Source organism: Pipistrellus hanaki (genome assembly GCF_964339955.1).
Source record: "Pipistrellus hanaki genome assembly, chromosome: 9".
Lineage (NCBI taxonomy): Eukaryota > Metazoa > Chordata > Mammalia > Chiroptera > Vespertilionidae > Pipistrellus > Pipistrellus hanaki.
In genome coordinates, this window is record NC_140511.1 from 79,870,222 (window position 1) to 79,892,410 (window position 22,189).

Sequence of the window (22,189 nt, forward strand, 5' to 3'; positions counted from 1 at the left end):
AGCAGAGAGAGATCCTATGAGCCGGGGAGGAGCAGAGAGAGAGAGAGAAACCCTATGAGCTGGGAAGGAGCAGAGAGAGATCCTATGAGCCGGGAAGGAGCAGAAGAAGGTAGATCCTATGAGCCGGGGTGAGGGGTTGCGCTTTGGCCGCCAGCAGCCCCGCCAGAAAGCCAGCACGCCCGGCGCGGCCGCTCAGGCTCAGGCGGAACGTTGCGCGGCCGGAACCTTTGTGCGCGAGCTTCCCGGAGCCCGGAGCGCCGGGCTGTGGCACGCGGAGGTTTCCGGAGCCGGTTGCCAGGGCGACGCCTGCGAAGATGGCCGCTGCGCCTCCGTCGGATTTCAATGGCGGCAAAGTGGAGAGGTGAGGGCCCCAGTCCTTTCGGCCTCTTTTCCTACAGACGTGAAGCGGGGGCGCCGGGACCTGGCCCGACGTTCTGGGGCAGCTAGGGAAACTGAGGCCCAAGTGGGGTCTCTCTCTCTCCCTCCCTCCCTCTCTCTCAGGGGTGGAGCCTGGGCTGGGACTCCCCGCTCGGGGCTCCCCCACACCTCGCTCCCAGAGACCAGCTCCCGCCCTGGGCACTCTCCCTCTCCCTCTCCCAGCAGTGAGGCCGGCTCCAAATGGCTGGACGCGCACTACGACCCCCTGGCCAACATCCACACCTTCTCCGCCTGCCTGGGTGAGTCTGGGCCCCCGGCTCCGGGCTCCGGGCTCCGGGCTCCGGGCTCCGGGCTCCGGGCTCCGGGCTCCGGGCTCCGGGCTCCGGGCTCCGGGCTCCGAGAGGTGAGCTGTCAGCACCGGTTCTGCAGCGAAGCCTCCGGGCGGACACTGGCTGATGGCTCCCCTGTGTTTTCCAGCGCTGGCAGACCTGCACGGGGACGGCGAGTACAAGGTAAGGCACCCCCCAGCAGGAGAACTGTGTGTGTGTGTGAGCATGTGTGTGTGTGTGTGAGCGTGTGTGTGTGTGTGAGCGTGTGTATGTATGTGTGAGCGTGTGTGTGTGTGTGAGCGTGTGTATGTGTGTGTGTGTGAGCGTGTGTGTGTGTGTGAGCGAGCGTGTGTGTGTGTAAGTGTGAGCGTGTGTGTGTGTGTGTGTGTGAGCGTGTGTGTGTGTGAGAGCGAGCGTGTGTGTGTGTGAGCGAGTGTGTGTGTGAGAGCGTGTGTGTGTGTGTGTGTGTGTGTGTGTATGTGTGTGTGATACCGGAATTGACATGTCCCCTTGGCTCCAAAGTAGCTCAGCACAGTGTGGGCGGAATTCGTGAGTACTCTGAAACAGCACATTTAGTGTTAAATTTTATCTCTGTGGAAGGTGAAGAGCTCCCATGGTTTCCTAATACAGAATGCTGCTGGGATTTTACTAAGACAAAGCCTCTTAATTGTGTTAATTCTTTGCTGGAAGGGCAGGCGCCTCCCTTGGTTGGATGTGATGGGGTAGAATCTGGAGGGGAAGTAGAAGGGAATTGAAGTGACTTTTATGATTATCAAAAGGACATACCCTGTTTCCCCGAAAATAAGACAGTGTCTTCTATTAATTTTTGCTCCCAAAGATGCGCTAGGTCTTATTTTCAGGGGATGTCTTATTTTTCCATGAAGAAGAATATGGTACACATTTATTGTTAAATGAAAATAAAGGAAATTTATTACCTGTATACGGTACGGTAGTACGGTAGTTGTCAACACAAACCAGACAAACTGTGAATCCTACAGTATCCAGAATTTACTCATTTATTCGATGACAATCATGTCATCATCTCCTGGAAAATCATCATAACAATCCAATTCCTGAATTTCCTGGTGAATTTCTTGTGACTCCATTTCTTTCAGAATAAGTGGACCAAGTCTCTCATGTTTAGCCTAGGGGGGGGCCTTATTTTCGGAGGATGCCTTATATTTCACTCACAAGGAAACCTGTAAGTAGGTCTTATTTTCAGAGGATGTCTTATTTTCGGGGAAACACAATAGATTTTAAGGTTAGCCATGAGCTGATAATTGTTGAAGCTGGATGATGAGTGATGGGTTCATTATATATATATGAATCTGTCTACTTTTATCTATGACTGAAATTTTTCCATAATACAAAGGTTGAGATTTAATTTTAAACATAAAGAGAGCCCATTGGTCCATGAACCAAGACGCCTGGGTTATGGACTTGATGCTCAGTAGGGAGCGTGCGGTAGGCAGCCAATCACTGATTCCTTAGCTCTGTTCCCATCTGGAAGTCAGAAGCCCAGACAAGAGTTTCCAGTGCCCCACTGACCTCGGCCGCTGTGCCAGTGCCTAGAATAGTGCCTGGCAGGGCGCAGGCCCTGAGATATTTGCTGAATGAACAATGAAAACATCAGCTGCCACCTGCTCCTCACCAGGACTCACCGCGTTCTGTGATTCATGATCTCATCGGATTTTCACTGCAGGCGTCATGAAATTGATCTTCCTGTTCTGCTGGTGGGAAAACAGGCACAGGAAGTTTAGGCTCAGCTGGTCTCTGAGAGTGAGGTCCCAAGGTCACAGACCTTGCAAGCCTTATTGCATTTGCTGTTGGGAGGGAGTGAATGAATACGCACCAGCAAAAAGACTGAGCCCAAGAAGAGGGTTAGCGGCAAGGTCTGTAGACTCTGAGCCTGGGGTAAGCCACCTCTCTTCACAGCTGGTGGTGGGGGACCTCGGCCTGGGTGGGCAGCAGCCCCGCCTGAAGGTGCTCAAAGGACCCAGAGTGCTGACCGAAAGCCCTCTCTCCGAGCTGCCGGCCGCCGCTGCCACCTTCCTCAAGGACCACCACGAGCCCCGGACGCCAGCGCTGGCGCTCGCTTCGGGCCCCTGTGTGTATGTGTACAAGAACCTGAGGCCCTACTTCAAGTTCAGCCTGCCCCCGCTGCCCGTGAACCCCCTGGAAGAAGATCTTTGGGACCAAGCCAAAGAGGTAAGAGGTGTGGGAACAAGAAGGCAAAGATGGCCGCCACTGGGGCCTCCTCCTTCTCTGCGGCTCTGGCGTGCACAGGCCTTACCTTCTGCCTGTGCTGTTACAGGACCGGATCGACCCCTTGACCCTGAAGGAGATGCTGGAAGGCATCCGGTGAGGGCCCCCTCCCCTTCACTCGCTCCCACCCTGCCCTCCTCCGACTCTTTCACCCAGAGCTCTTGGTCTGACCCAGGGCTCTGTTCCTCAGCTAAACCTGCCGTGACTGCCCTTCTCTTCCAGGGAGAAGGCAGAGGTGCCTCTGTCTGTGCAGTCGCTCAGGTGAGGGCCTCGGAGGGCCTGGGCTCCGGGAGCTCCCGGGGCGGGGGGAAGGGAGTGGCTGAGGGGCCTTGGAGGACAGCCAGGCCCAGGGCTGTGTGTTCTCCAGGTTTCTGCAGCTGGAGCTGAGTGAAATGGAGGCGTTTGTGAACCAGCACAAGTCCAAGGCCATCAGACGCCAGGTAATGCCCCTTGTCCTCATTTCCCCATTAAAAATACGGATACTTTTTTAAAAAACCACCTAACATCAGAGCTAAATCCTACAACCAGACCTGACTAGTTTCACTTAGCGGTTTCCCTTCCAATCCTGCCCCATAGATAGGCCGCGCAGCTGCAGGCCTTCCCCATTCCCGGTTAATGACAGCTGTGGCTTGATCTGTAGCTCTGTAACTTTATAGAGCTTTCATTGTCTGGAGGGTGAAGGTACTGTATTCTCATTGGAGGAAATTTGGAAAATAAAAGTATAAAGGAGAAATAGAAATGACAGCAATCTCACTACCTGAGGTACTGGCTCTTCTTGTGAATTTGGTACATTTCCTTCACAAATACACTTTTACATCCTGCTTCCCTTGAGTAACAACATATTTGGGGCATTAAAGAATTCCAGAACTATGGTTTTAGCGGCCCCTGGATTATTTAATTGATTTCTCATTATGTCCTTCATTGTTTATATAACTAGTCACATGCAAGTCATCTGACAAAAAAATGTGTCCCTTTTATTCACTCCATAGGTAGTTTTTTTGTTAGTTACACTTCTAATTGCTTTATTGATGAACCTATTCATTGATGAACTCTATTGGTTCCTGACCTCGGGGCTGACCCTTAATCCGGGGACAGACTCCCGGAGCTGTGCTCCGTGTTTTAGAAAGCCTCCTGGGAGCCATGGGGTCACCTGAGCCAAGCATGTTGATGAACACAGTTTTCAGCCATTGGCTGGTCTTAGACCAGCTCTGTTTGAAGCATGTTCTCCCTGCTGACCAGCAGCTCAGATCCACAGTTGTCACTATCTTTGAGTATTTCTAAAATCAGGAGGTGGATTGTTGCTCAAAGATGCAGTTTGGGGGCAGAGGGCAATCTTTCTAAGTGTGTCATGGTTACCAGATTGGGAACCACTGAGTTCCATACTTCTGTAACCTTTCTCCTTCCCTCAGCTTTTAATCTTAAAGATGATCACTCATTGAGCAGCTTTATTCAGGGAACATTTGGTCCTGCAGCTGAAGTATCTCCACAGGAGACACCCCTAGCGGGGGTCATCCCCTTCTCTCTCGTTTTCTCTCCGATCACAATTGCGAAAGGAGCAGGTGCCCGCTACAGAGAGTACAGAAAAGCCGCTGCAGAGATTCAATGGCACTGGGAGCTGGTTGTCCAGAGACAACCAGTGTTCGTATTTAAGGGTTTAGCTTTTCAGCGTGTTTTTCTATTCATACATTTTTAAAAACTGAGATTATGTAACTTTTTACCTATTTTTTTTCTCTTAATACATTACAAGTGCTCTTCCTATCTTTGAATTGTCTTTTAAAATGTGATTTCTTAAATGTCTGCATGGCTTAGGATCATACGGATAATTCATAATAGACAATCCTCTTTTGTTAGAAAGTTAGGTTTGTTGCAGCGAACACCTTTGTACATAAATCTTATTTTGCTTCTCTGATCCTCTTCCTCCTGTTTTACCCTCTTTCTTCCCTCCTGTGGTGTCTTGGGGGGGGTGTGGGGATGGTGTGTGGGGATCCCGGGTGACCCCTGTGTCCTCCTGCAGACAGTCATCACCACCATGACCACCTTAAAGAAGAACCTGGCCGACGAGGACGCTGTGTCGTGCTTGGTGCTGGGCACCGAGAACAGGCAGCTGCTGGTGCTGGACCCCGAGGCCTTCACCACTCTGGCCACGGTCAGTGTGGCCTCCCCGCGGCCCAGGCTGCGTGCCCTCCCTCTGTCCCCGCCTCTCCTGCCCCCGGCTCCCCGCGGCCCAGGCTGCGTGCCCTCCCTCTTTCCCCGCCTCCCCTGCTCCCGGCTCCCCGCGGCCCAGGCTGCTGGTGCTGGACCCCGAGGCCTTCACCACTCTGGCCACGGTCAGTGTGGCCTCCCCGCGGCCCAGGCTGCGTGCCCTCCCTCTGTCCCCGCCTCTCCTGCCCCCGGCTCCCCGCGGCCCAGGCTGCTGGTGCTGGACCCGGAGGCCTTCACCACTCTGGCCACGGTCAGTGTGGCCCTCCCCGCGGCCCAGGCTGCGTGCCCTCCCTCTGTCCCCGCCTCTCCTGCTCCCAGTTCCTGTAATGCATGCTCCTTGTAGGAAAATTATAAAATATAGATAAGCATAAAGAAAAACATATGTCTTTCCTGACATTTTCATATTTAGACATAGGTATGTAACTATATACATAACTATATGTAACTGTATATATAATTATATATATATATATATATATATATGTATAATTATATATATATATATATTTTTTATTTATTTTTTACAAAAACGGCCTATGGTACAGGATCACATAACTTGCTCTTTTCACATAGCAGTGGCTCATCAGTGTCTTTCCACACCTATATAAAACCGCATTCTCCTTTTCAAAGGCCTTACAGTATCCGTTTTATAGCTTTACAACACTTATTTAAAAGTTTTCAGTATTAACAGCACTGCAGCAGGCATCCTGCCCAAATGTCTCTGCATGCCTGTCTACACATCCCCTTAGGATGCACTCCTAGAAGCGGCATAGTTTAGTTGAAGGCTTGTGCTGCATGTTGCTCAGTTTCCCTCCAGAAAAACTGTAGGAGTTAGAACTGACCGGTGAGGAAGCTGGGACTTCAGATAAAGGGCAGCGGGTCCCTTCGGGGTCAGGAAGGACGGGGCTCCGGAGAAATGGGACGCTTGAGCCTCCTCTCCGCAGATGAACCTGCCCAGCGTGCCCGCCTTCCTGGAGGTGTCCGGCCAGTTCGACGTGGAGTTCCGGCTCGCGGCGGCCTGCCGCAACGGGAACATCTACATCCTGAGAAGGTACCACTCAGGTCTCTGGGCCGGAAGAACAGCTCAGGTACCGGGCGGGGTCTGGCTTTGCAGGACGAGCAGGGACTTGGGCTGGAGTTTGGGAATGGAGGGAGCTGAGGCGTGCACACAGGAGGCTGAGCCCAGGAGCACGGGGGTATCCGGAGGCTCCTGGGATGGGGGCTGGCGAAGGGGGAGACCGGCTGGGTGGCTGAGGCACACAAACAATCAGAAATCGGAAGAAATAAAAATGGTCCCTCATATTTGTTAGGTGGTTTTATAGGTATGTGACACTTTTCAGTGCGGTAGTTTGATATTCCTACAGCATTCGTTTTTTTAATTGAGAGATGTTTTTTAGCACCTACTTAAGCATTATATAAGGTATTGATAAACAAAATGAACATATTTTCTGCCCTTATGGGAAGACAGATATTAAAGTCAACAAACCACGGGATAAACAATGGGGTCAAGGTGATCAGCAAACGCCTGTCCGTGCGAATGACTTAAAGGGGAAGAGGGGCCAGTTTTCCCCAAGTTCAGAAAGGGTGTGTGGGCGGAGAACCTGAGCAAACTCAGGTGGGGAAGACGGGCATGTGCTGCCCAGCGTGGTGGGCACGGAGGAGTGGGTGAATCGACATGAAGGCCAGGTTGGCTCATGCAGGACCCTTTAGGATGTGGTCACGATTTTGGATTTTACCTGAAATCTAGTGGGAAGCTGCTATTGTATTTTACAGAAGAATGGCACGATCCGTTCACACATTTGAAAGATTACTGGGTGGAGGGTAGGTTGGCAGGAGGCCCAGGGACCGGTGGGAGAGCCTCAGCTGGGACATGACGTTGGCCCAGACTCAGTGGTGAAGGGCATGGGCCATAGCCTGTGATTGAGAGGCAGGAACTACCCCTTCTTTCTGAGAAGAGAAACAGCCCTGGCTGGGTTGGCTCAGTGGATAGTGTCAGCTTGTGGACTGAAGAGTCCCAGGTTCAATTCCAGTCAAGGGCACAGGCCCGGGGTGTGGGCTTGATCCCGGTAGGGGCGTGCGGAAGGCAGCTGATAAGTGATTCTCTCTCATCGTTGATGTTTCTATCTCTTCTTCTCTGGAATCAATACCAATATATTTTAGAGAGAGAGAGAGAGAAACAGACTCAGAGGCCAGGACATGGAAGCTGTGCAATTACACACCAACTCCGTGCTATTCCGATAAATTATTAAAGTGCTGAAGTCCACTCGCATACATCTGGCTCCACTCACTGTAAACGGTAGCTGCCAGGTTATCACAGGTCACTGCAGTGAAGGTAGGAGGGAGGCCGAGGAGGAGGACACGTCACGCTCCTCAGGTCACCCAGCGGTTAAGAGGTGAGGTGGAAAGAATACCAGGGCCTCTGCGTGGGCCGAGGTTCCTTCCAGGACAGGCTGGGGCTCAGAGGGAGGGAGAGGGTGCTCTGGCTGGGAGAGTCTCCACTCCACAGAGACTCCAAGGGCCCCAAGTACTGCATCGAGCTGAGCGCCCAGCCTGTGGGGCTTGTCCGGGTCCACAAGGTCCTGGTGGTGGGCAGCAACCAAGACAGCCTGCATGGCTTCACCCACAAGGTATGGCCCCGGCGAGCACCCACCCCACTCCACCCCTCCACGCATGTCTCCCAGGTCCCCCTTCCCAGCACTTGCAGCCACCCCTCTCCATCCCAACCCTAAGCCCCGCAGCCCCCTGGCTGTTCCTCCAGGGTAAGAGGCTGTGGACGGTGCAGATGCCTGCGGCCATCCTGACCATGAGCCTCCTGGAGCAGCATTCCCGGGGCCTGCAGGCCGTCATGGCTGGGCTAGCCAATGGCGAGGTCCGCATTTACCAGGACAAGACCCTGCTCAACGTCATCCGCACCCCGGTGAGCCCTGCTCCTGGCCTCACTCTCACCTCGAGGGCAGATTCCGCTCCACCCACCGCCCTGGGCTTCTAATGCATTGCAAACATTTGTCCAGAAACCTTTGTTGAGCACTTCATAACACAACTCGTTGTATTGAGGGGCATAAAGCCAGGCTAAACCCTTGCCTTCAGGGAGCTTAGTGTCCAAGGTGACAGCCAGCCGAGACACAGCTGATTGGAATAGAAGGCAGACAGAAGCCAAGTGCTGAAAAAGCAGAGCGGGCTGAGTGTCGGTGTAGGTAAATGGGGATGGAACTCAGGGACTCCTGGTACAGCAAGTGACAGTTCTACTGGGCTTCAAAGCAGCTTGCCAAGAGGGTAAACGGAAGAACATTCCAGTCAGAACAGCATGAAAAAGGGATGAGACGCACGAGTGCTCTTGATTAGGGAATCCAGGTAGTTTGGACCAGAGTTTTTCAATCACTAAGTTGTGAATCATTAAATCACGTTAATGGGTCACCACCAGCAACAGAAACTTCAGTGTGAATCACAAGTGAAACGTATGTGTGTATGGGTGTGTCAGGTGTCCTCTGCCACAAAATAAAATTTGAGGGCAGGTGCTGTGTGGGATGGGAGAAGGGAGAGTAAAGAATTGACAGGAGAGGTGGGCTAGAGGCACATGGGAAGGGGGGCAGGGAGAACAGAGCCATCGGAGGTTTTCTAGAAGAATCCACGTGATCGTGTTGGTGTTAGAGGCAGCTGTGAGGACAGACGGGAGGAAGGCCGGTCTGGGAAGCCTCGTAGGAAGCCGCCCCACAAGCCCAGGATGCTGAGGGAACTGTGGCCGGGCAGAGGCGGGAGGGAGGTTAGGACAGAGGCCGCACTGCCCAGGCCTCGCCTCACATCTCCCCTGGGTGCCCGACCTTCCCCTCTGCCGCAGCCTGCTCTCCTCCCCAGTGTTTCCTAAGTAAGCTCGTGTCTGCCCGCAGGATGCAGTGACCAGCCTGTGCTTCGGCCGCTTCGGGCGGGAAGACAACACCCTCATCATGACCACGCGAGGTGAGGGGCGTGGACCGGGCACGGGGGTTCGAGCTGGGAGCGAAGGGGCAGGCCAGATCCTGGGAGAGAGAAGGTGGGTGTGAGGCACGGGGGGATGGGGGTGTGGAAAGCAGGGCTGGCGGACATGGGACAGCTCATCAGCCGTTGGACATGTGACCTCAGGGCCAAGCCCGTGGCTGGGTTGTGTCTCTGGTTCACCCAGCATCCTCAGCGCCTACCCACCAGGATCGTCAAAATGCTCCCCAAGTAACTGAAACGAATGAAATAACTGATGGTAGGGCGTGTTTAGACAGACTTCATTCCGTGCAGAGATTCAGGGTCTGGGCAGCAGGGCAGAAATGAGGAGGATTGTCAGGGAAAGAGATTGGAATGTAGTGACGGGGCGCTCACAGCTGTTTCTGGCTCCGGGCCCCAGGTGGTGGCCTGATCATCAAGATCCTGAAGCGCACGGCGGTGTTTGAGGAGGGGGGCGGGGAGCTGGGCCCCCCGCCAGCCCAGGCCACCAAGCTCGGCGTGCCCCGGAAGACGCGGCTCTACGTGGACCAGACGCTGCGCGAGCGGGAGGCCGGCACCGGTGAGCCTGGCCCCGCTCTTCCTCCTCCTCCTCCTCCTCCTCCTCCTCCTCCTCTTCTTCTTCCTCCTCTTCCTCCTCCTCTTCCTCTTCCTCCTCCTCCTCTTCCTCCTCCTCCTCCTCCTCCTCCTTCTCCTCTTCCTCCTCCTTCTCCTCTTCCTCCTCCTCCTCTTCCTCTTCCTCCTCCTCCTCCTCCTCCTCTTCCTCTTCCTCTTCCTTGTCCTCTTCCTCCTCCTCTTCCTCTTTCTCTTCCTCTTCTTCCTCCTCTTCCTCCTCCTCCTCCTCCTCTTCCTCTTCCTCTTCCTCTGCTGCTCTGAGGCAGTGAGCAGAGCGGATGCGGCCTGGGCCCCAGCAGTGGGAGGACAGCTGGTGGCTGTGCAAGCTGTGCCTCCGGTAGTCCAGCCTCGGAGGCCACCGGCCCACAAATGACTTCCTCAGGCGGAAGGAGCTGTGGGTGAGGGCAGGAGCCCTGGCATTCAGCGGAGGAAGCAGGGAGTGGTCCAGCACCAGTGTCATCAGAAGCCTTCTTCTCCCCACATGCCCACCCTCTGCAGACCCTGCCACTGTACCTCCGTCCTGCACTCTCCCCGCCCCTGCACCCTCCGCCTCCCCTCCCACCTCCAGCGTCAGCCCTGTGTCTCCTCAGCCATGCACCGGACCTTCCAGACCGACCTCTACCTGCTGCGCCTCCGGGCCGCCCGCGCCTACGTGCAGGCCCTGGAGTCCAGCCTGAGCCCCGTGTCCGCCACGGCCCGGGAGCCCCTCGAGCTGCACGCCATGGTGAGCGGGGCCGCGGGGCCGCAGCTTCAGAGCAGAGGGCAGAGCGGGGAGCCCTGCAGCCCGAGCCAGTCCAGGCCAGCTCGGCCCCTGCCCCTTCTCACCTCCCCAGGCGGGGGACCAAGTCTCCTGTCCCGCTTTGTGAGAGCGTCTCCCTCTGCCCTGTTGCGCCTCTGCCCGCGGCTGGCCGCTCAGGGACACTGCCGCTCCCTCGTCCCAGCCGTGCTCAGACGAGCCGGGCGTGGGGCAGGGCACACGGGTCCTCGCCGTGGGATGTTCCTTCCCAGGGCCCGGAGGCCCCTCCCGCTGTGCGCGGGAGGAAAGCTGTTCGGTTCAGCAGCTGCGGAGCCCCCGGAGCCAGGATGCCGGAGGCTGGCCCGGGCCCGGGAGGAGCCCACACACCCAGGCACGGTGGCCTCAGGGTCCTCAGGGCTCCAGCCAGCTCCCACAGGTCCCTGAGGTGTGCCACCTGGCCCAACTGGGTTTCTGACTCCTCTCCCTAAAGAAAGCGGGAAGAGAGAGAGGAGAGGCTACAGAGCAGCGGGGGAAAGAGGGAGGAGAATGAAATCACTTCGGCAGCCGCAGGACAGGAGGAGAGGCGGGCCAAGCTCCAGGAGGGGCAGGGGCAGTGGTGAGGACACGGGAGGAGCTGGGACCTGTGTCCCCAGGCCAGCTCTGCCTCTGACCCCCATCTAGCCTCTTCCCGGTCTGGGCCTTGGCTGATTCCGTACTCACCGGGGCCAGCCTTCTGGGCCTTCTGAGAGGCAGAGGGAAGCGAGCTAGAACAGGCGGAGGAGGTGACTGGGGACGCCGATGAGGAAGCAGGGCCAGGCACATTGTGCTCCCGCCCAAGGCCACCAGGTCTACCCACCCCTCCCTCCACAGGTGCAAGGCCTGGGCCCCACCTTCAAGCTCACGCTTCACCTGCAGAACACCTCGGCGGCCCGGCCCCTCCTGGGGCTGCTCGTCTGCTTCCTGTACAACGAGGCGCTCTACGCCCTGCCCAGGGCCTTCTTCAAGGTGCGTGACCGCCTCCGGGGACGCGGAAAGGGGGGGGGGGGCGGGTTAAATGCCCACGGAGCCTCCCCCGGCCGGAGGTGAGGGCTGGCAGGGGCTGCAGCCGCAGGTTAGGCGAGGGCACGGCAGGGCCTCGGGAGAGCACCCAAGACCCGCCTCGCTTCCCTCCTCCCAGCCTGCGAGGTCTCAGCCGCAGCCGGCGCTGGGGGACGGCCATGCGGGCCTCCTGTGCCTCCCCAGAGCCTGTGGCCCTGCGGCAGCGATTGGCCTGTCTGCCTCCGGAGGGCAGGTCCCGGTTTTCCCGGGCCTGAGGGCGGATTTCCCACCGTCTTTGTCCCCAAACGCAGGTCCCCTTGTTGGTGCCGGGGCTCAGCTACCCCCTGGAGACCTTTGTGGAGAGTCTCAGTGACAAGGGCATCTCAGACGTCATCAAGGTAGGTCGCCATTGGTACCGCTGGGGGTGACAGGGAGCGTGTGGACAGGTCCCCGTGGCTGCCTGTGGGGGGCGTCTGCACAGGAGTGGCCTCCCGCCCTCTGGACAGAGCCCCGGGGGCCTGTCTCAGGGCCAGTGCAGACTGAGCAGGGGCAGGGCTCCGGGGGCCATGACCCTGCTGCCATGAGACCTCCTCCACAGGTGCTAGTGCTTCGAGAAGGCCAGAGCGCACCCCTGCTGAGTGCCCACATCAACATGCCCGTGAGCGAGGGGCTGGCGGCTGCCTGAGCCGGGCTGGCGGTCAAGCGCCTGCGGAGTTGGGACCAGGAAGACCCAGCCCCTTTGAGTGGGGCAGAGGCAGTGGCGCCTGCTCCCCGCGCAGCAGGTGCTGGGCACCAGCTCCCCTCTCCCTCCGAGCCCCCCGTGCTCACCACCCGCCGCCGGGTGACCTCCAGCAGCAGGTCCGCGAGTGCCAGGAGTCCAGGCCTTTCTCCTCAGGACGGTGCAGGCCCCGCTCGCTGGGCTCTGCTGCTTCTCCGTCCTCCCGTTTCCTCCAGAAATCACACGGAGCCCAGAGGCGGCTCTGAGGCATCGAGGTGAGATGGGGGCCCGCCTTCTCCTTGGCCGCCCCCTCGGGCACAGCTCACTGCTGCCGCCGGCCCCGCGGAGTGGGCTGCAGCCTGGCCGGGGCAGTCAGGCGTTACCTGGGGAGACTGAGCCCCCCGCTGCTCCCGGGGGTCCCAGGAGCTTGGCTGCTGCCAGTTCAGCTGGAAGCAAAACACGTGCTCTGACTGCCCCCCATCGCTGAGCGGGGCCCCTCCTCTGTTCAGGGGCCCAGAGTGTAGCTGCCCCCCACAGGGGCTTTCTGAAGTCTCGGGCTCAGTCAGGGTCTCAGGCCTGTGATGCGCCATGCAGAGGGCAGAGGGCAGAAGGCGCTCATGCAGGGAGCTCGTGGCCCAGCCCAGACCACGTTCCTGAGACCACACAGGCGCTGCCCCTGACGGGATGTCTGCGTCCAGAACGTGCGCCCAGAAGAGGCAGGCTCAGTGGACAGGGCAGAGAGCCAGCTCGGCTCTGGGGGGGTGGCACAGGAGGAAGCCCAGAGCTGCCAATCAAGATGCGCTCCTGTGCCCGGGAGCCAGAGCAGCGTGAGTGGAAGTTCACCTGGCAGTGGCCGGTGTGGGGATTCGCCGGAAAGGCCCAGACAAGAGGCTTGAGTGGTCAGAGGCTGAGCAATGGCACACGTTTAGCCACAAGAACCAGAGACCACAGTCCCGGCCTCGGTGCTTCACACCCTGGCTGTCTGCCTGGCCACCTCCCAGCATTCTGGGGGCCACTCCTGAGCCAGAAGCCCCGCTCTGAGCAGGAGCAGCCCGATGTGTGGCGACAGCTCAGGGTTGTAAGCCAACCCCTGGGGACCTCCGTTTCCCTTGTGTAAACTGAGGCAGTGTGACCAGTTCTGCTCTGAAATCCTATGGGCCTGGCAGCCCCCCGGAGGGAGGGAGATGCCGGCGCCAGCAAAGGGGAAACTTGGCAGGAATAACGGCAGAGCCTTTGCCCGAGGCCCAGGGCCCCGAGCTGACTGCCACTGCCAGGCAGCCTGTGCCCCAGACAGCGAGGGACAGCCACCCCCTCGCCCCCTGAGGAATGCATTCTGGGGCCAGATTAATCAGTTAACTGCCACGATATTTTGAATTTAATTAAAGGTCTGCTGCTTGCGTCTATAGATGCTTATGGCGTACAAATGGTTAAGAGAAGCAAGGGGTCTAGACAGAAAAGAGCCCACCCCCTCTTCTCTGTACAGTCCGGCCTCTTCCAGACACAGAGCAGCTGGGAGAGGGTGGCGGAGGGGTCTCGATCGAAGCAGCTGATGCGCAGGGAGAACAAGTTGGAGGTTTCACCTGGAAATGGACAGACAGGGAGAGGGCACAGGGGTGCAGCAGGTCACTGTCAGCCAGACTCAGCTTCACCCGAAGAGCTTTCAGGGAGCTTGTCCCACGAGGGCCTGCCCTCCAAGGTGCAGCCCTTGTCACCGGCGCTGTGTGCTCGGGGCTGGGCCCTCACTGCTCCGGTGGCTGTGAGGAACCACATGACCTCACAGCCCCCTTCACCCCAGTCCCGGTGACGAACTGTGTGAACTCCTCTGGGTTCTCCTCATGGCTGTTCACGGCGACGGCGGAGACACTGCTCCTGTGCCCAGGTGCGTTTACATGATGGACTCCCATGTGCTGTCACTAAATACATGGACTGATGTGGTCAGTGTAAATGAAGCAAGAAGCAGTGCACGGGACCCAGGGCCTCACTGGGCAGGACTCCAGGAAATTGTGTACATTGAGGAGGAGAGTTGATGCCTGTAAAAAAAATATTTGTCTAAAAACGGCCTGCTTAGTACCACGGATTAGACCCTAAGCAGAGCGTCTCCCCACCTGGTGCTGCTCCCCGCACTCATCTGCAGGTACCTCGGCTATTGTGTGTAACATGCTTGCACTGGTCTTGCTCCATTTGTCAACCTCAGACACTGTTGGCTCCCTGTCCTAACAGATGAGGGACACCTCCCTTCCTTGTCTTTTCAGTTTGTAGGTAAATTGACATTCAGTTTGGATTACAATTTATATTTACTGTGAACCAAGAATCGGACTGTAATTAAATTATTTTGAGTCCCTTTTTGTTCTTCATGGAATTAATGACCCTGTTTTTTTCATTTGCTTAGTTTTCTGTGCTGGGTCTGACCGGTCCTCCTTTACTGGACACTGGCCTCCACCCAGGGCACATCTCCTGGCTCCCTTTGCCAGCACCCAATCCTGGCCCTGTCTTCCTCCTCCATCGTCTGCACCCTCCTCTGGTGAAGCACATCCACAGGTCCTTTCTCTAAAAAGCCACTAGAATTCACGTCTGTAAGGCACTGTCTGAAACTTTTTCTTAAAAATATTTTTTTTTTAATGATTTGAGAAATAGAAATATCGATGATGAGAATCACTGGTCAGCTGCCTCCTGCACCTTCCCTCCCCACACTGGGGATTGAGCCACCAACCAGGCATGTGCCCTGACTGGGAATCGAACTGTGACCTCCTGGTTCATAGGTCAATGCTCACCCACTGAGCCACACCAGCCAGGCTGAAATTCTCTTTATTCAATTCATACATATATGTGATAGTTCAGGTCATAAAATTTGAAGTTGAGAATCATTTTCATGCATAAAAATCATTTTCAGGCAGTACTTCCATTTTTATTTTTGTAGTGCTATTGAGAAGTCCCTAACCTCCTCTCTTTGAGGCTCTGAAATGTCAGGACACACCTTATTCTGTGTCTTATTCTGCTGTGGGTAGACATGTGCATCCTTCAGTTCTGGAAAATCTCCTCCCATCTTCTCTCGAATTCTGATTAGGCCAGCATCTGTTAAATCCAGAGAGAACAGAACTGATCCTCTGATTTTCTTCTCTCATCTCTTATTGTCCTTTTATTCTGTTTTTGAGAGATTTGTATCTTCCAGCTCTTCTCTGAAATTATCTTTAAAGTGCTATTATTTTCTCAGCTCTTTTTGTTCTTTGTTCAGTCTTCGATTGTGGTGTCTTTTCAAGGAGCTCAACAACACCATCAATCAGCCTGATATAACTGACACCCCCAGACTGCTTCCACAGAGAACACACATTTCCTGACGTTCACATGGACGTTTACCAGAGACCACATTCTGAGCCAGAGAAAACACATTCACAGACTTAAAAAAGAATAGAAATCACAGTGTCTGCTATCAGACCGAATGGAATTAACTGGAAAATTCAATTTCACGTAGATGTTGATTTCCCAAAACTGATCTATAGATTCAGTTCCATTCACAATCTCAGAGGTTTTCACTGTTGGAACTTCACAAGCTGATTCTAAATTCTACACGGAAGCACAAGGATCAAGAACAGATCACAGGGGATCATACACAGAGGGGCAGAATAGAAAAACAGATTGTGGTACAGTCAAAGGGTCACCATACAGCGAAGGAGGAGTGCCCTACAGCTGCGCATTTAGACAAATCTCAGAAACAGTGAGAGAGCAAGTCATAGAATAAACATGCAAATAAACATTTACATAAAATTCAAAACATGCAAAACCAATACAAATGTAATGAAATTACAGAGCAGCCAGAGAGCGATTGAGACTAGTGTGTCCTCTACCAGGGAGGGCCTGCAAAGGGAATGGTATCCATTTCTTAGTTGGGTGGGAGCACGTTTCTCTTTATAAATATTTTCTCACATCTCCTTTTTATCTTAAAACCCACAAAAACAAAAGCACAAAAAAGGCATTCTGGAGGGGTAAACAGAGGGGACAGGTGGTTTGCCAGTGCCCATGTCTCGGAACAGCCTCCCAAGCAGCGTCCTGAGGCTTTCACTTAATCCCGTGTTGGTCCTGCCTCTCATCCTATCCGCTCCAGGGCCCCGAGACGAAAAGCTTCCTCCAACAGCCCCCTCGTCCCCCAGAAGGGCTGTCAGGGTGGGGTGGCTGTCAGGGTGGGGTGGGCACTGGGGGGAGAGCCATCCTAGTTGCCCCTCACAGACCCCCGTCAGCCCCAGACCTTGCCTTCCACGTTGCTCATGGAATTCCTGAGCATCTGCAGGGTCCTGGGGGGCAGCCTGGCTGCCTGTAGGCCCCTCCCTCTGGGAACACAATCGCAATCTCGACTTCTCCGCTAAGAGAGCAAATGACCTCCATTCGCTTTCCGTCTTTTAAAACTCCAGGTGCTCTGCTCTACGGCTGTCTTCTTCCTATTCTTTTATTCCTTTTTTAAAAATACATATTTTATTGATTTTTCACAGAGAGGAAGGGAGAGGAATAGAGAGTTAGAAATATCAATGAGAGAGAGTCATCAATCAGCTGCCTCCTGCACACTCCCTACTGGGGATGTGCCCGCAACCAACGTACATGCTCTTGACTGGATTCAAACCTGGGACCCTTCAGTCTGCAGGCCAGCACTCTATCCACTGAGCCAAACCAGTTAGGGCTATTTTTTATTTCTTTACTATCATTTCAGATTTTAAGAGGAAACGGGTACATTTATGTGCTGAAAATCTGCCACATTTAACTAGTTACTATTGATAGATGCAAACAAAAAGATTAAGTAGCCCCCAACCAGTCCCAAGAAGAGCACAGCCCTGGCAGCACCACCTGCCACAGATGCTTGAAGGAGGAAGCTGGGTTCAAATCCTGCCTCCCATTTACTGCCCCACGGACTTACCCCACCAGCTCTCCGAGCCTTAAGTTTCCTACCTACACAACTGCTACTCAGTGTACCAGGTGAGCTAGAGGTTCAATGAAATGTGAATGTGGGGATGCTTCTAACTCTAAAGCAATGAACCTGGGAAAGAGTTTTAGATGGACCCGAGCCAGTTTGGCTCAGTGGATAGAGCATCCGTCTACGGACTGAAGGGTCCTGGGTTTGATCCTGGCCAAGGGCAAGTACCTTAGTTGCAGGCTCCTAGGCAACCAATCGATGTGTCTCTCTCACATCCATGTTTCTCTCTCTGTCTCCCACTGCCTCTAAAAATCAATAGGAAAATATTCTTGGCTGAGGGAAAAACACAACAGAATCTTAGATGCTGATCACGCCCTGGCTCAATGCCTGCCACCTTGGCCGCTGGTGCTCCCACCCCATCCCCCCGGCCACAGAGGCAGAGCCCGGCTCCCAGGTGTTCCGTGTTCCCAGCCGTGACCAGCGGAGGAACCTGGAACAGCAGCCGGGCCGCAGGGAGGGACCAGAAACCCAGAGCGGAGGGAATCCGAGAGTCCAGTGGGTGCTTTATTCATCGGGCAAAGGGGCAGCGAGGGTGGCCAAGAGGCCCTTGCCAGACCCTCCACTGCACTCGGGGCCACTGATAGAGGCAGACGCACAGGGCCCAAGCCCTGGATACTGAGTCCACGCTGGGCAGGGGCAAGGCCAAGGATGGGGCTGGAGTAGCTGGAAGCAGACATGAAGTCCCAGCCTGCCCCTCCTCCTGAGCCAGGCGTGGGCCTGAAATGGCTTAGGAGCCCCTTCTCCCCTCCCCCCACCCTCCCCGTGCGGCTCTGCTCTCCCTGGAGTCAGGAAGCCACGACCCCCACGTCAGCTGTGGTCTGGAAGGTGATCCCGTCCCCCGGCAGCGGGGAGGCCAGGAAGGGCCAGAGCCAGACCAGGACCCAGCGGGGCCCCAGGGCCGCCTGCAGGTTGTGGCAGGGGCCCAGGTCGTAAGCGTGCTGGCCCCGCGCCCACTCCCAGGTGGTCTGGCCCCGGAGCAGCAGCATGCCGTGGAACAGCAGCCCCGCCCCACAGAACAGGGCGCCCGCCACGCACGTGTCGGTCACGAAGGCCAGCGCGAACTGCGCCAGGGACACTCTGCCTGCAAGAGAGAGCGGACAGGATCAGGGCAGCAGTGGGCCCGGTCCCCCCCGGCCCAGCTCCTGCCCTCCAGCCACCTCCCAAATGCTCTGAGCGGCAGGCGGAACCTCTGGCCTCGGGGAGCTCACAGACATGAGATCCCTGCTCAGTTAATGACAGCGGAGCTGTGTGCCACGCCGGAAAAGCAGAGCGTCTCTCTGAGGCCTCCCAGGCCTCATCCGGCCCACATGGGTAACAAGTATCTGCTGGACTAAGAACCACAGGACCAGGGTTCAGGGCGGACCGCGGGTGTAGGGGCAGGAGGCAGGGGGGAGAAGGCCCAGAGCATTGGGGGGGGGCGGGTAGGCAGGGACAAAGTGTATAAAAGACCCGTGGCTTTTATCTTGGGTGTGACAGAAGAAAGAGGAATAAGTGTCATCCAGAACTCGGCCTCTCCATCAGCCTCCTGACCACGTCTTCCCTGCCTGCAGCTTTCACTGCTCCCGCTGCCCAGTCCCGCGAGGCCATCTCCTCACACCAGCATCCAAGGCCTCCACCATCCAGTCCTAACCTGCCGTCCTGGCCTTAAGTCTCACAATTCCCACCGAATGGCTTTGCTGCTCCCTCCCAGCACCCAAGGCCTCATTAGGATGGTCCCCGTTAGGATACTCCCCGCTGGTCTTTCCTCCTCTGCCAACACCTCCTAGGATCCTTCCCCGACTCTCCCAGGCAGAGCTCTGCACCTGTGACCAGGCCCCGGGCTTTACCATGCCCAGCCGAGTACCAGGCTGTCCTCACCACCAGCCCCAACAAACGATACGGGGCTGGGTCGCCAGGGTACTGCCCAGTGTCCCTCCTCCCACCAGCATGGCCCCCTGCCGGGGCCTCTGCCTCTGGGGGGCCTCCCTGGTCCCACCTGTGAGCAGCATGAGCCAGGGCAGCAGGAGGAGGGCCGCGGTGTGGAGGGGCGGGTGGGCGCGCAGCAGGGCGGCCAGGGCGGGGCCCAGCAGCACGGAGACGTGCAGCAGGACGCCGGCGCCGTGGAGCAGCAGGCACAGGAAGGGCCGGTAGTTGTGGAAGCCCACGCAGCGGCCCAGCAGGCGGCAGTGGTGGTCCCGGCGCAGGATGCAGACGCGGCAGGCGGAGCAGTGCCCGCTGCGGGGCGGCACCTGGCTCTGGCACTGGTAACAGTAACTGCAAGGAAGGGCCCCAGGGTCAGTGCCCCAGCGGCTCCGAGTGCCCGGCTCCTGCCTGCGAGCCCGCCCTGGGAAAGCGGAGGCCGCCCTTGCTCAGCCTCAGTTATTCACAGGCAAATGCAGGCTGGACCCCACTTCCCGGCCCTCCCGGCCCAGCACCGCAGGTCCGAGGGCACTTCCGGCTCTGACATCCTTCGTCCTGAGGCCTCTCTCCGGCTCTCACCAGGAGCAAACTTCTGCCTTCCTCCGCCGTCACCACTTGGCCCAAGCCACCATGAACTCTCTCACCTGGATTATGGCAACCCCCTCTTAACTAGTCTTCCCGACTCCACCTTGGTCCCCTCCTAGTGTAGTCTCACCCCCACAGCTAGACCCGTGGTCAGCAAACCAGGGTTCGAGAGCCACACGCGGCTCTTTGGCCCCGTGGGTGTGGCTCGGCATTTGAACCACTTCTTCAAAACAGACTCGCCCAGGCTGAAACCGGCTTCTGCGCATGGGCCACGGAGTTTCCGTCGCACTGTGCATGCATGCCAGCACGTGGTATTCTGTGGAAGAGCCACACTCAAGGGGCCAAAGAGTCGCATGTGGCTCAGGAGCCGTGGTTTGCTGACCATTGAGCTAGACTGATCCTTAAAAGTCTAAGTCATGCCCTAGCTGCTTTTGCTCAAGTGGTCAGAGCATCAGCCTGCAGGGGTTCCATTCCCATCAAGGGCACGTAGCTTTGTTGCAGGCACAGTCCCCAATCCCTATCAGGGAATGTGCGGGAGGCATCCAATTGATGTGTCTCTCTCACATTGATGTTTCTCTCCCGGTCTCTCCCTCTCCCTTCCACTCTCTCTAAAAAATCAATGGGGAAAAATTTTCCTTGGATGAAGATTAACAACAAAATCTATGTCCCTCCTCTGCTCAAAATCTTCCAATAGCACCCTGGCCAGTGTGGCTCAGCTGGTTGGAGCATCATCCCATGCATGGAAGGTCTTGAGTTCCATTCCCAGTCCGGGCACATAACCAGGTTATACTTTTGAACCCCAATCGGGCATGTATGGTAGGCAACCGATGGATGTTTCTCTCTCAGGTCAATGTTTCTCTCTCTCTCTCTTGTCCTCTCTCAGCTTGTCTCTTTAAAATCAATTAAAAAACACACATATCCTCAGGTGAGAATTAAAAATAAATGTTAAAAAACAAGAACCCGGTTTGGCTCAGTGGATAAAGCATCAGCCTGCGGACTAAAAGGTCCCATGTTTGATTCCGGTCAAGGGCGTGTACCTTGGTTGCAGGCACATCCCCAGTAGGGGGTGTGCAAGAGGCAGCTGATCGATGATTCTCTCATTGATATTTCTCTCTATTCCTCTCTGTAAAAAAATCAATAAAAAATATATTAAAACAAAAAACAACAACCCTCCAATGGCTCTCCATCTCCCTTCTAGTAAAAAGCAAAGCCTTCAATGTCCTACTAGGTCTTCGCATGTCTAAGCTCTGTCCTCCCCTTCTCTCACTCCACATTGGCCACACTGGCCTTCTTGCTGTTCCTGAAACATGCTAAGCACATAACTGCCTCAGAGCCCTATGGTGTCTCTTCCCTCTGCCTGGAACACTCGTCCCCCAGATTCCCAAGTGGCTAACTCCCCCACCTTCTTCAAACCTTGCTTAAACGCCACCTCTTCAATGAGGCCTACCTTGTCCACCCTATTTAAAACTGCTCTACATTTTGTTTCCTTGCCACCATCTCCTAAGATTCTACAATATATAATTTATTTATTATGCCTGTAGTTTACCGTGCACATAGCAGGTGCTCAGGAACATGTGTAAGTGAATAAGTGATACTCCTAGCTCTCCCATCCGGGTTCTACATGGGTTCTCTGGTTCTAACAAGCGAATCCCATCGAATCTGGCTCTAACATCCTCGGGTCCCGAGGCCCCGCCCCTTGCCCAAGGCTCCCGCTACCCCCCCCCCACCCGAACCCCGAGCCCCACTCACGCCCAGCCCCGGCCTAGCCCGCGGCCGGCCAGCATCACGCCCCGGATGCTGGGGTCCGAACACAGGAAGAGCCCCACGTTGCCCAGCAGGTTAAGCAGCTGGAAGGCGGCCAGCGCCAGCTGGAAGGCCCGGGCCAAGGGTCCCAGCGGGGGCGGCCCGGGGCCCAGCACCAGCACGTAGGCCAGCTCCAGGCCCACCGCCGTGGCCCACAGCGCGGTGAGCACGAGGGGCAGCCGCGTGGGCGGCCCGTCCGCGACCCCCACCGCCCGGGGCTGCCCCATGGCCCGGACCCACGCGCCGCTTCCGCATTGGGGCGGGGAGAGTGTCAGACGGAAGTCCGCCCCGACCAATGGCAGCTCGGGGGCGTTGCTGTGAGGTGAGAGTCACGTGGAGCAGCCCGCGGATGCGAAGATGTGATTGGACGGCCCATGAGCCAATAGACGCTTGGAATCCCGTTGGCGCTGGAACTGGGGCGGGGCAGCGCCGCTGGAGCCCCGCCCACCCGGAGGCCCCGCCCCGCCCGCTGCAGCGCGGCTCCTCGTCCGGCTCCCAGTGAGCCCGCGGGATTGAGTTGCACCCTCGGTGGCGTCGGGGTTTCCCGGCTCAGCACATTCCCCGTGACCCCCAGCCTCCCCGGTATTAATAGCCCTGCGCCGGCCCATCCAGCTGGCCCGGAGCCCCTCCCCATGCTCGAGTGTCTCCCTGAGTCACCCCAGAAAACGTTCAAAACCTCTCTGCGCCTCGGTGTTCCT

General features: G+C 56.4%; 2 protein-coding genes across 4 annotated transcripts; one reads left to right on the top strand and one right to left on the bottom strand.

Moving 5' to 3' along the window:
* The first annotated feature begins 254 nt into the window (after positions 1–254).
* Positions 255–14,606, top strand: BBS1 (Bardet-Biedl syndrome 1). 3 transcript variants are annotated; one of them, XM_084894014.1, is made up of 17 exons: positions 255–361; positions 601–677; positions 856–890; positions 2,643–2,915; positions 3,022–3,068; positions 3,195–3,233; positions 3,340–3,412; positions 4,987–5,118; positions 6,119–6,225; positions 7,681–7,801; positions 7,933–8,091; positions 9,059–9,128; positions 9,544–9,702; positions 10,346–10,479; positions 11,362–11,496; positions 11,841–11,927; positions 12,128–14,606. In XM_084894014.1, the coding sequence occupies exons 1-17, from the start codon at positions 315–317 to the stop codon at positions 12,212–12,214; spliced, it is 1,782 nt and encodes a 593-aa protein (XP_084750140.1). In that variant the 5' UTR covers positions 255–314; the 3' UTR covers positions 12,215–14,606. The 3 variants fall into 3 exon arrangements, with proteins under 3 accessions (XP_084750140.1, XP_084750141.1, XP_084750139.1); XM_084894015.1 differs by having other exon boundaries at positions 269–361; positions 604–677; XM_084894013.1 differs by having other exon boundaries at positions 298–361; positions 502–677.
* Positions 14,607–17,695: 3,089 nt separating this feature from the next.
* Positions 17,696–21,768, bottom strand: ZDHHC24 (zDHHC palmitoyltransferase 24). The gene is made up of 3 exons (XM_084894017.1): positions 21,438–21,768; positions 19,180–19,457; positions 17,696–18,285 (listed from the first exon to the last, which is right to left on the bottom strand). The coding sequence occupies exons 1-3, from the start codon at positions 21,716–21,718 to the stop codon at positions 17,990–17,992; spliced, it is 855 nt and encodes a 284-aa protein (XP_084750143.1). The 5' UTR covers positions 21,719–21,768; the 3' UTR covers positions 17,696–17,989.
* Between the last annotated feature and the right edge of the window lie 421 nt (positions 21,769–22,189).

What these genes read in the sequence shown, in the direction of transcription:
- BBS1 (XM_084894013.1), top strand. Translation starts at nt 315, where the DNA reads ATGGCCGCTGCGCCTCCGTCGGATTTCAATGGCGGCAAAGTGGAGAG. An exon ending in TGCATGGCTTCACCCACAAG is followed by an intron (nt 7,802 to 7,932) that starts GTATGGCCCCGG and finishes CTGTTCCTCCAG; the next exon opens with GGTAAGAGGCTGTGGACGGT. An exon ending in TCAACGTCATCCGCACCCCG is followed by an intron (nt 8,092 to 9,058) that starts GTGAGCCCTGCT and finishes GTCTGCCCGCAG; the next exon opens with GATGCAGTGACCAGCCTGTG.
- ZDHHC24 (XM_084894017.1), bottom strand. Translation starts at nt 21,718, where the DNA reads ATGGGGCAGCCCCGGGCGGTGGGGGTCGCGGACGGGCCGCCCACGCGG. An exon ending in GGGCTAGGCCGGGGCTGGGC is followed by an intron (nt 19,458 to 21,437) that starts GTGAGTGGGGCT and finishes CCTTCCTTGCAG; the next exon opens with TTACTGTTACCAGTGCCAGA. An exon ending in CTGGCTCATGCTGCTCACAG is followed by an intron (nt 18,286 to 19,179) that starts GTGGGACCAGGG and finishes TCTCTCTTGCAG; the next exon opens with GCAGAGTGTCCCTGGCGCAG.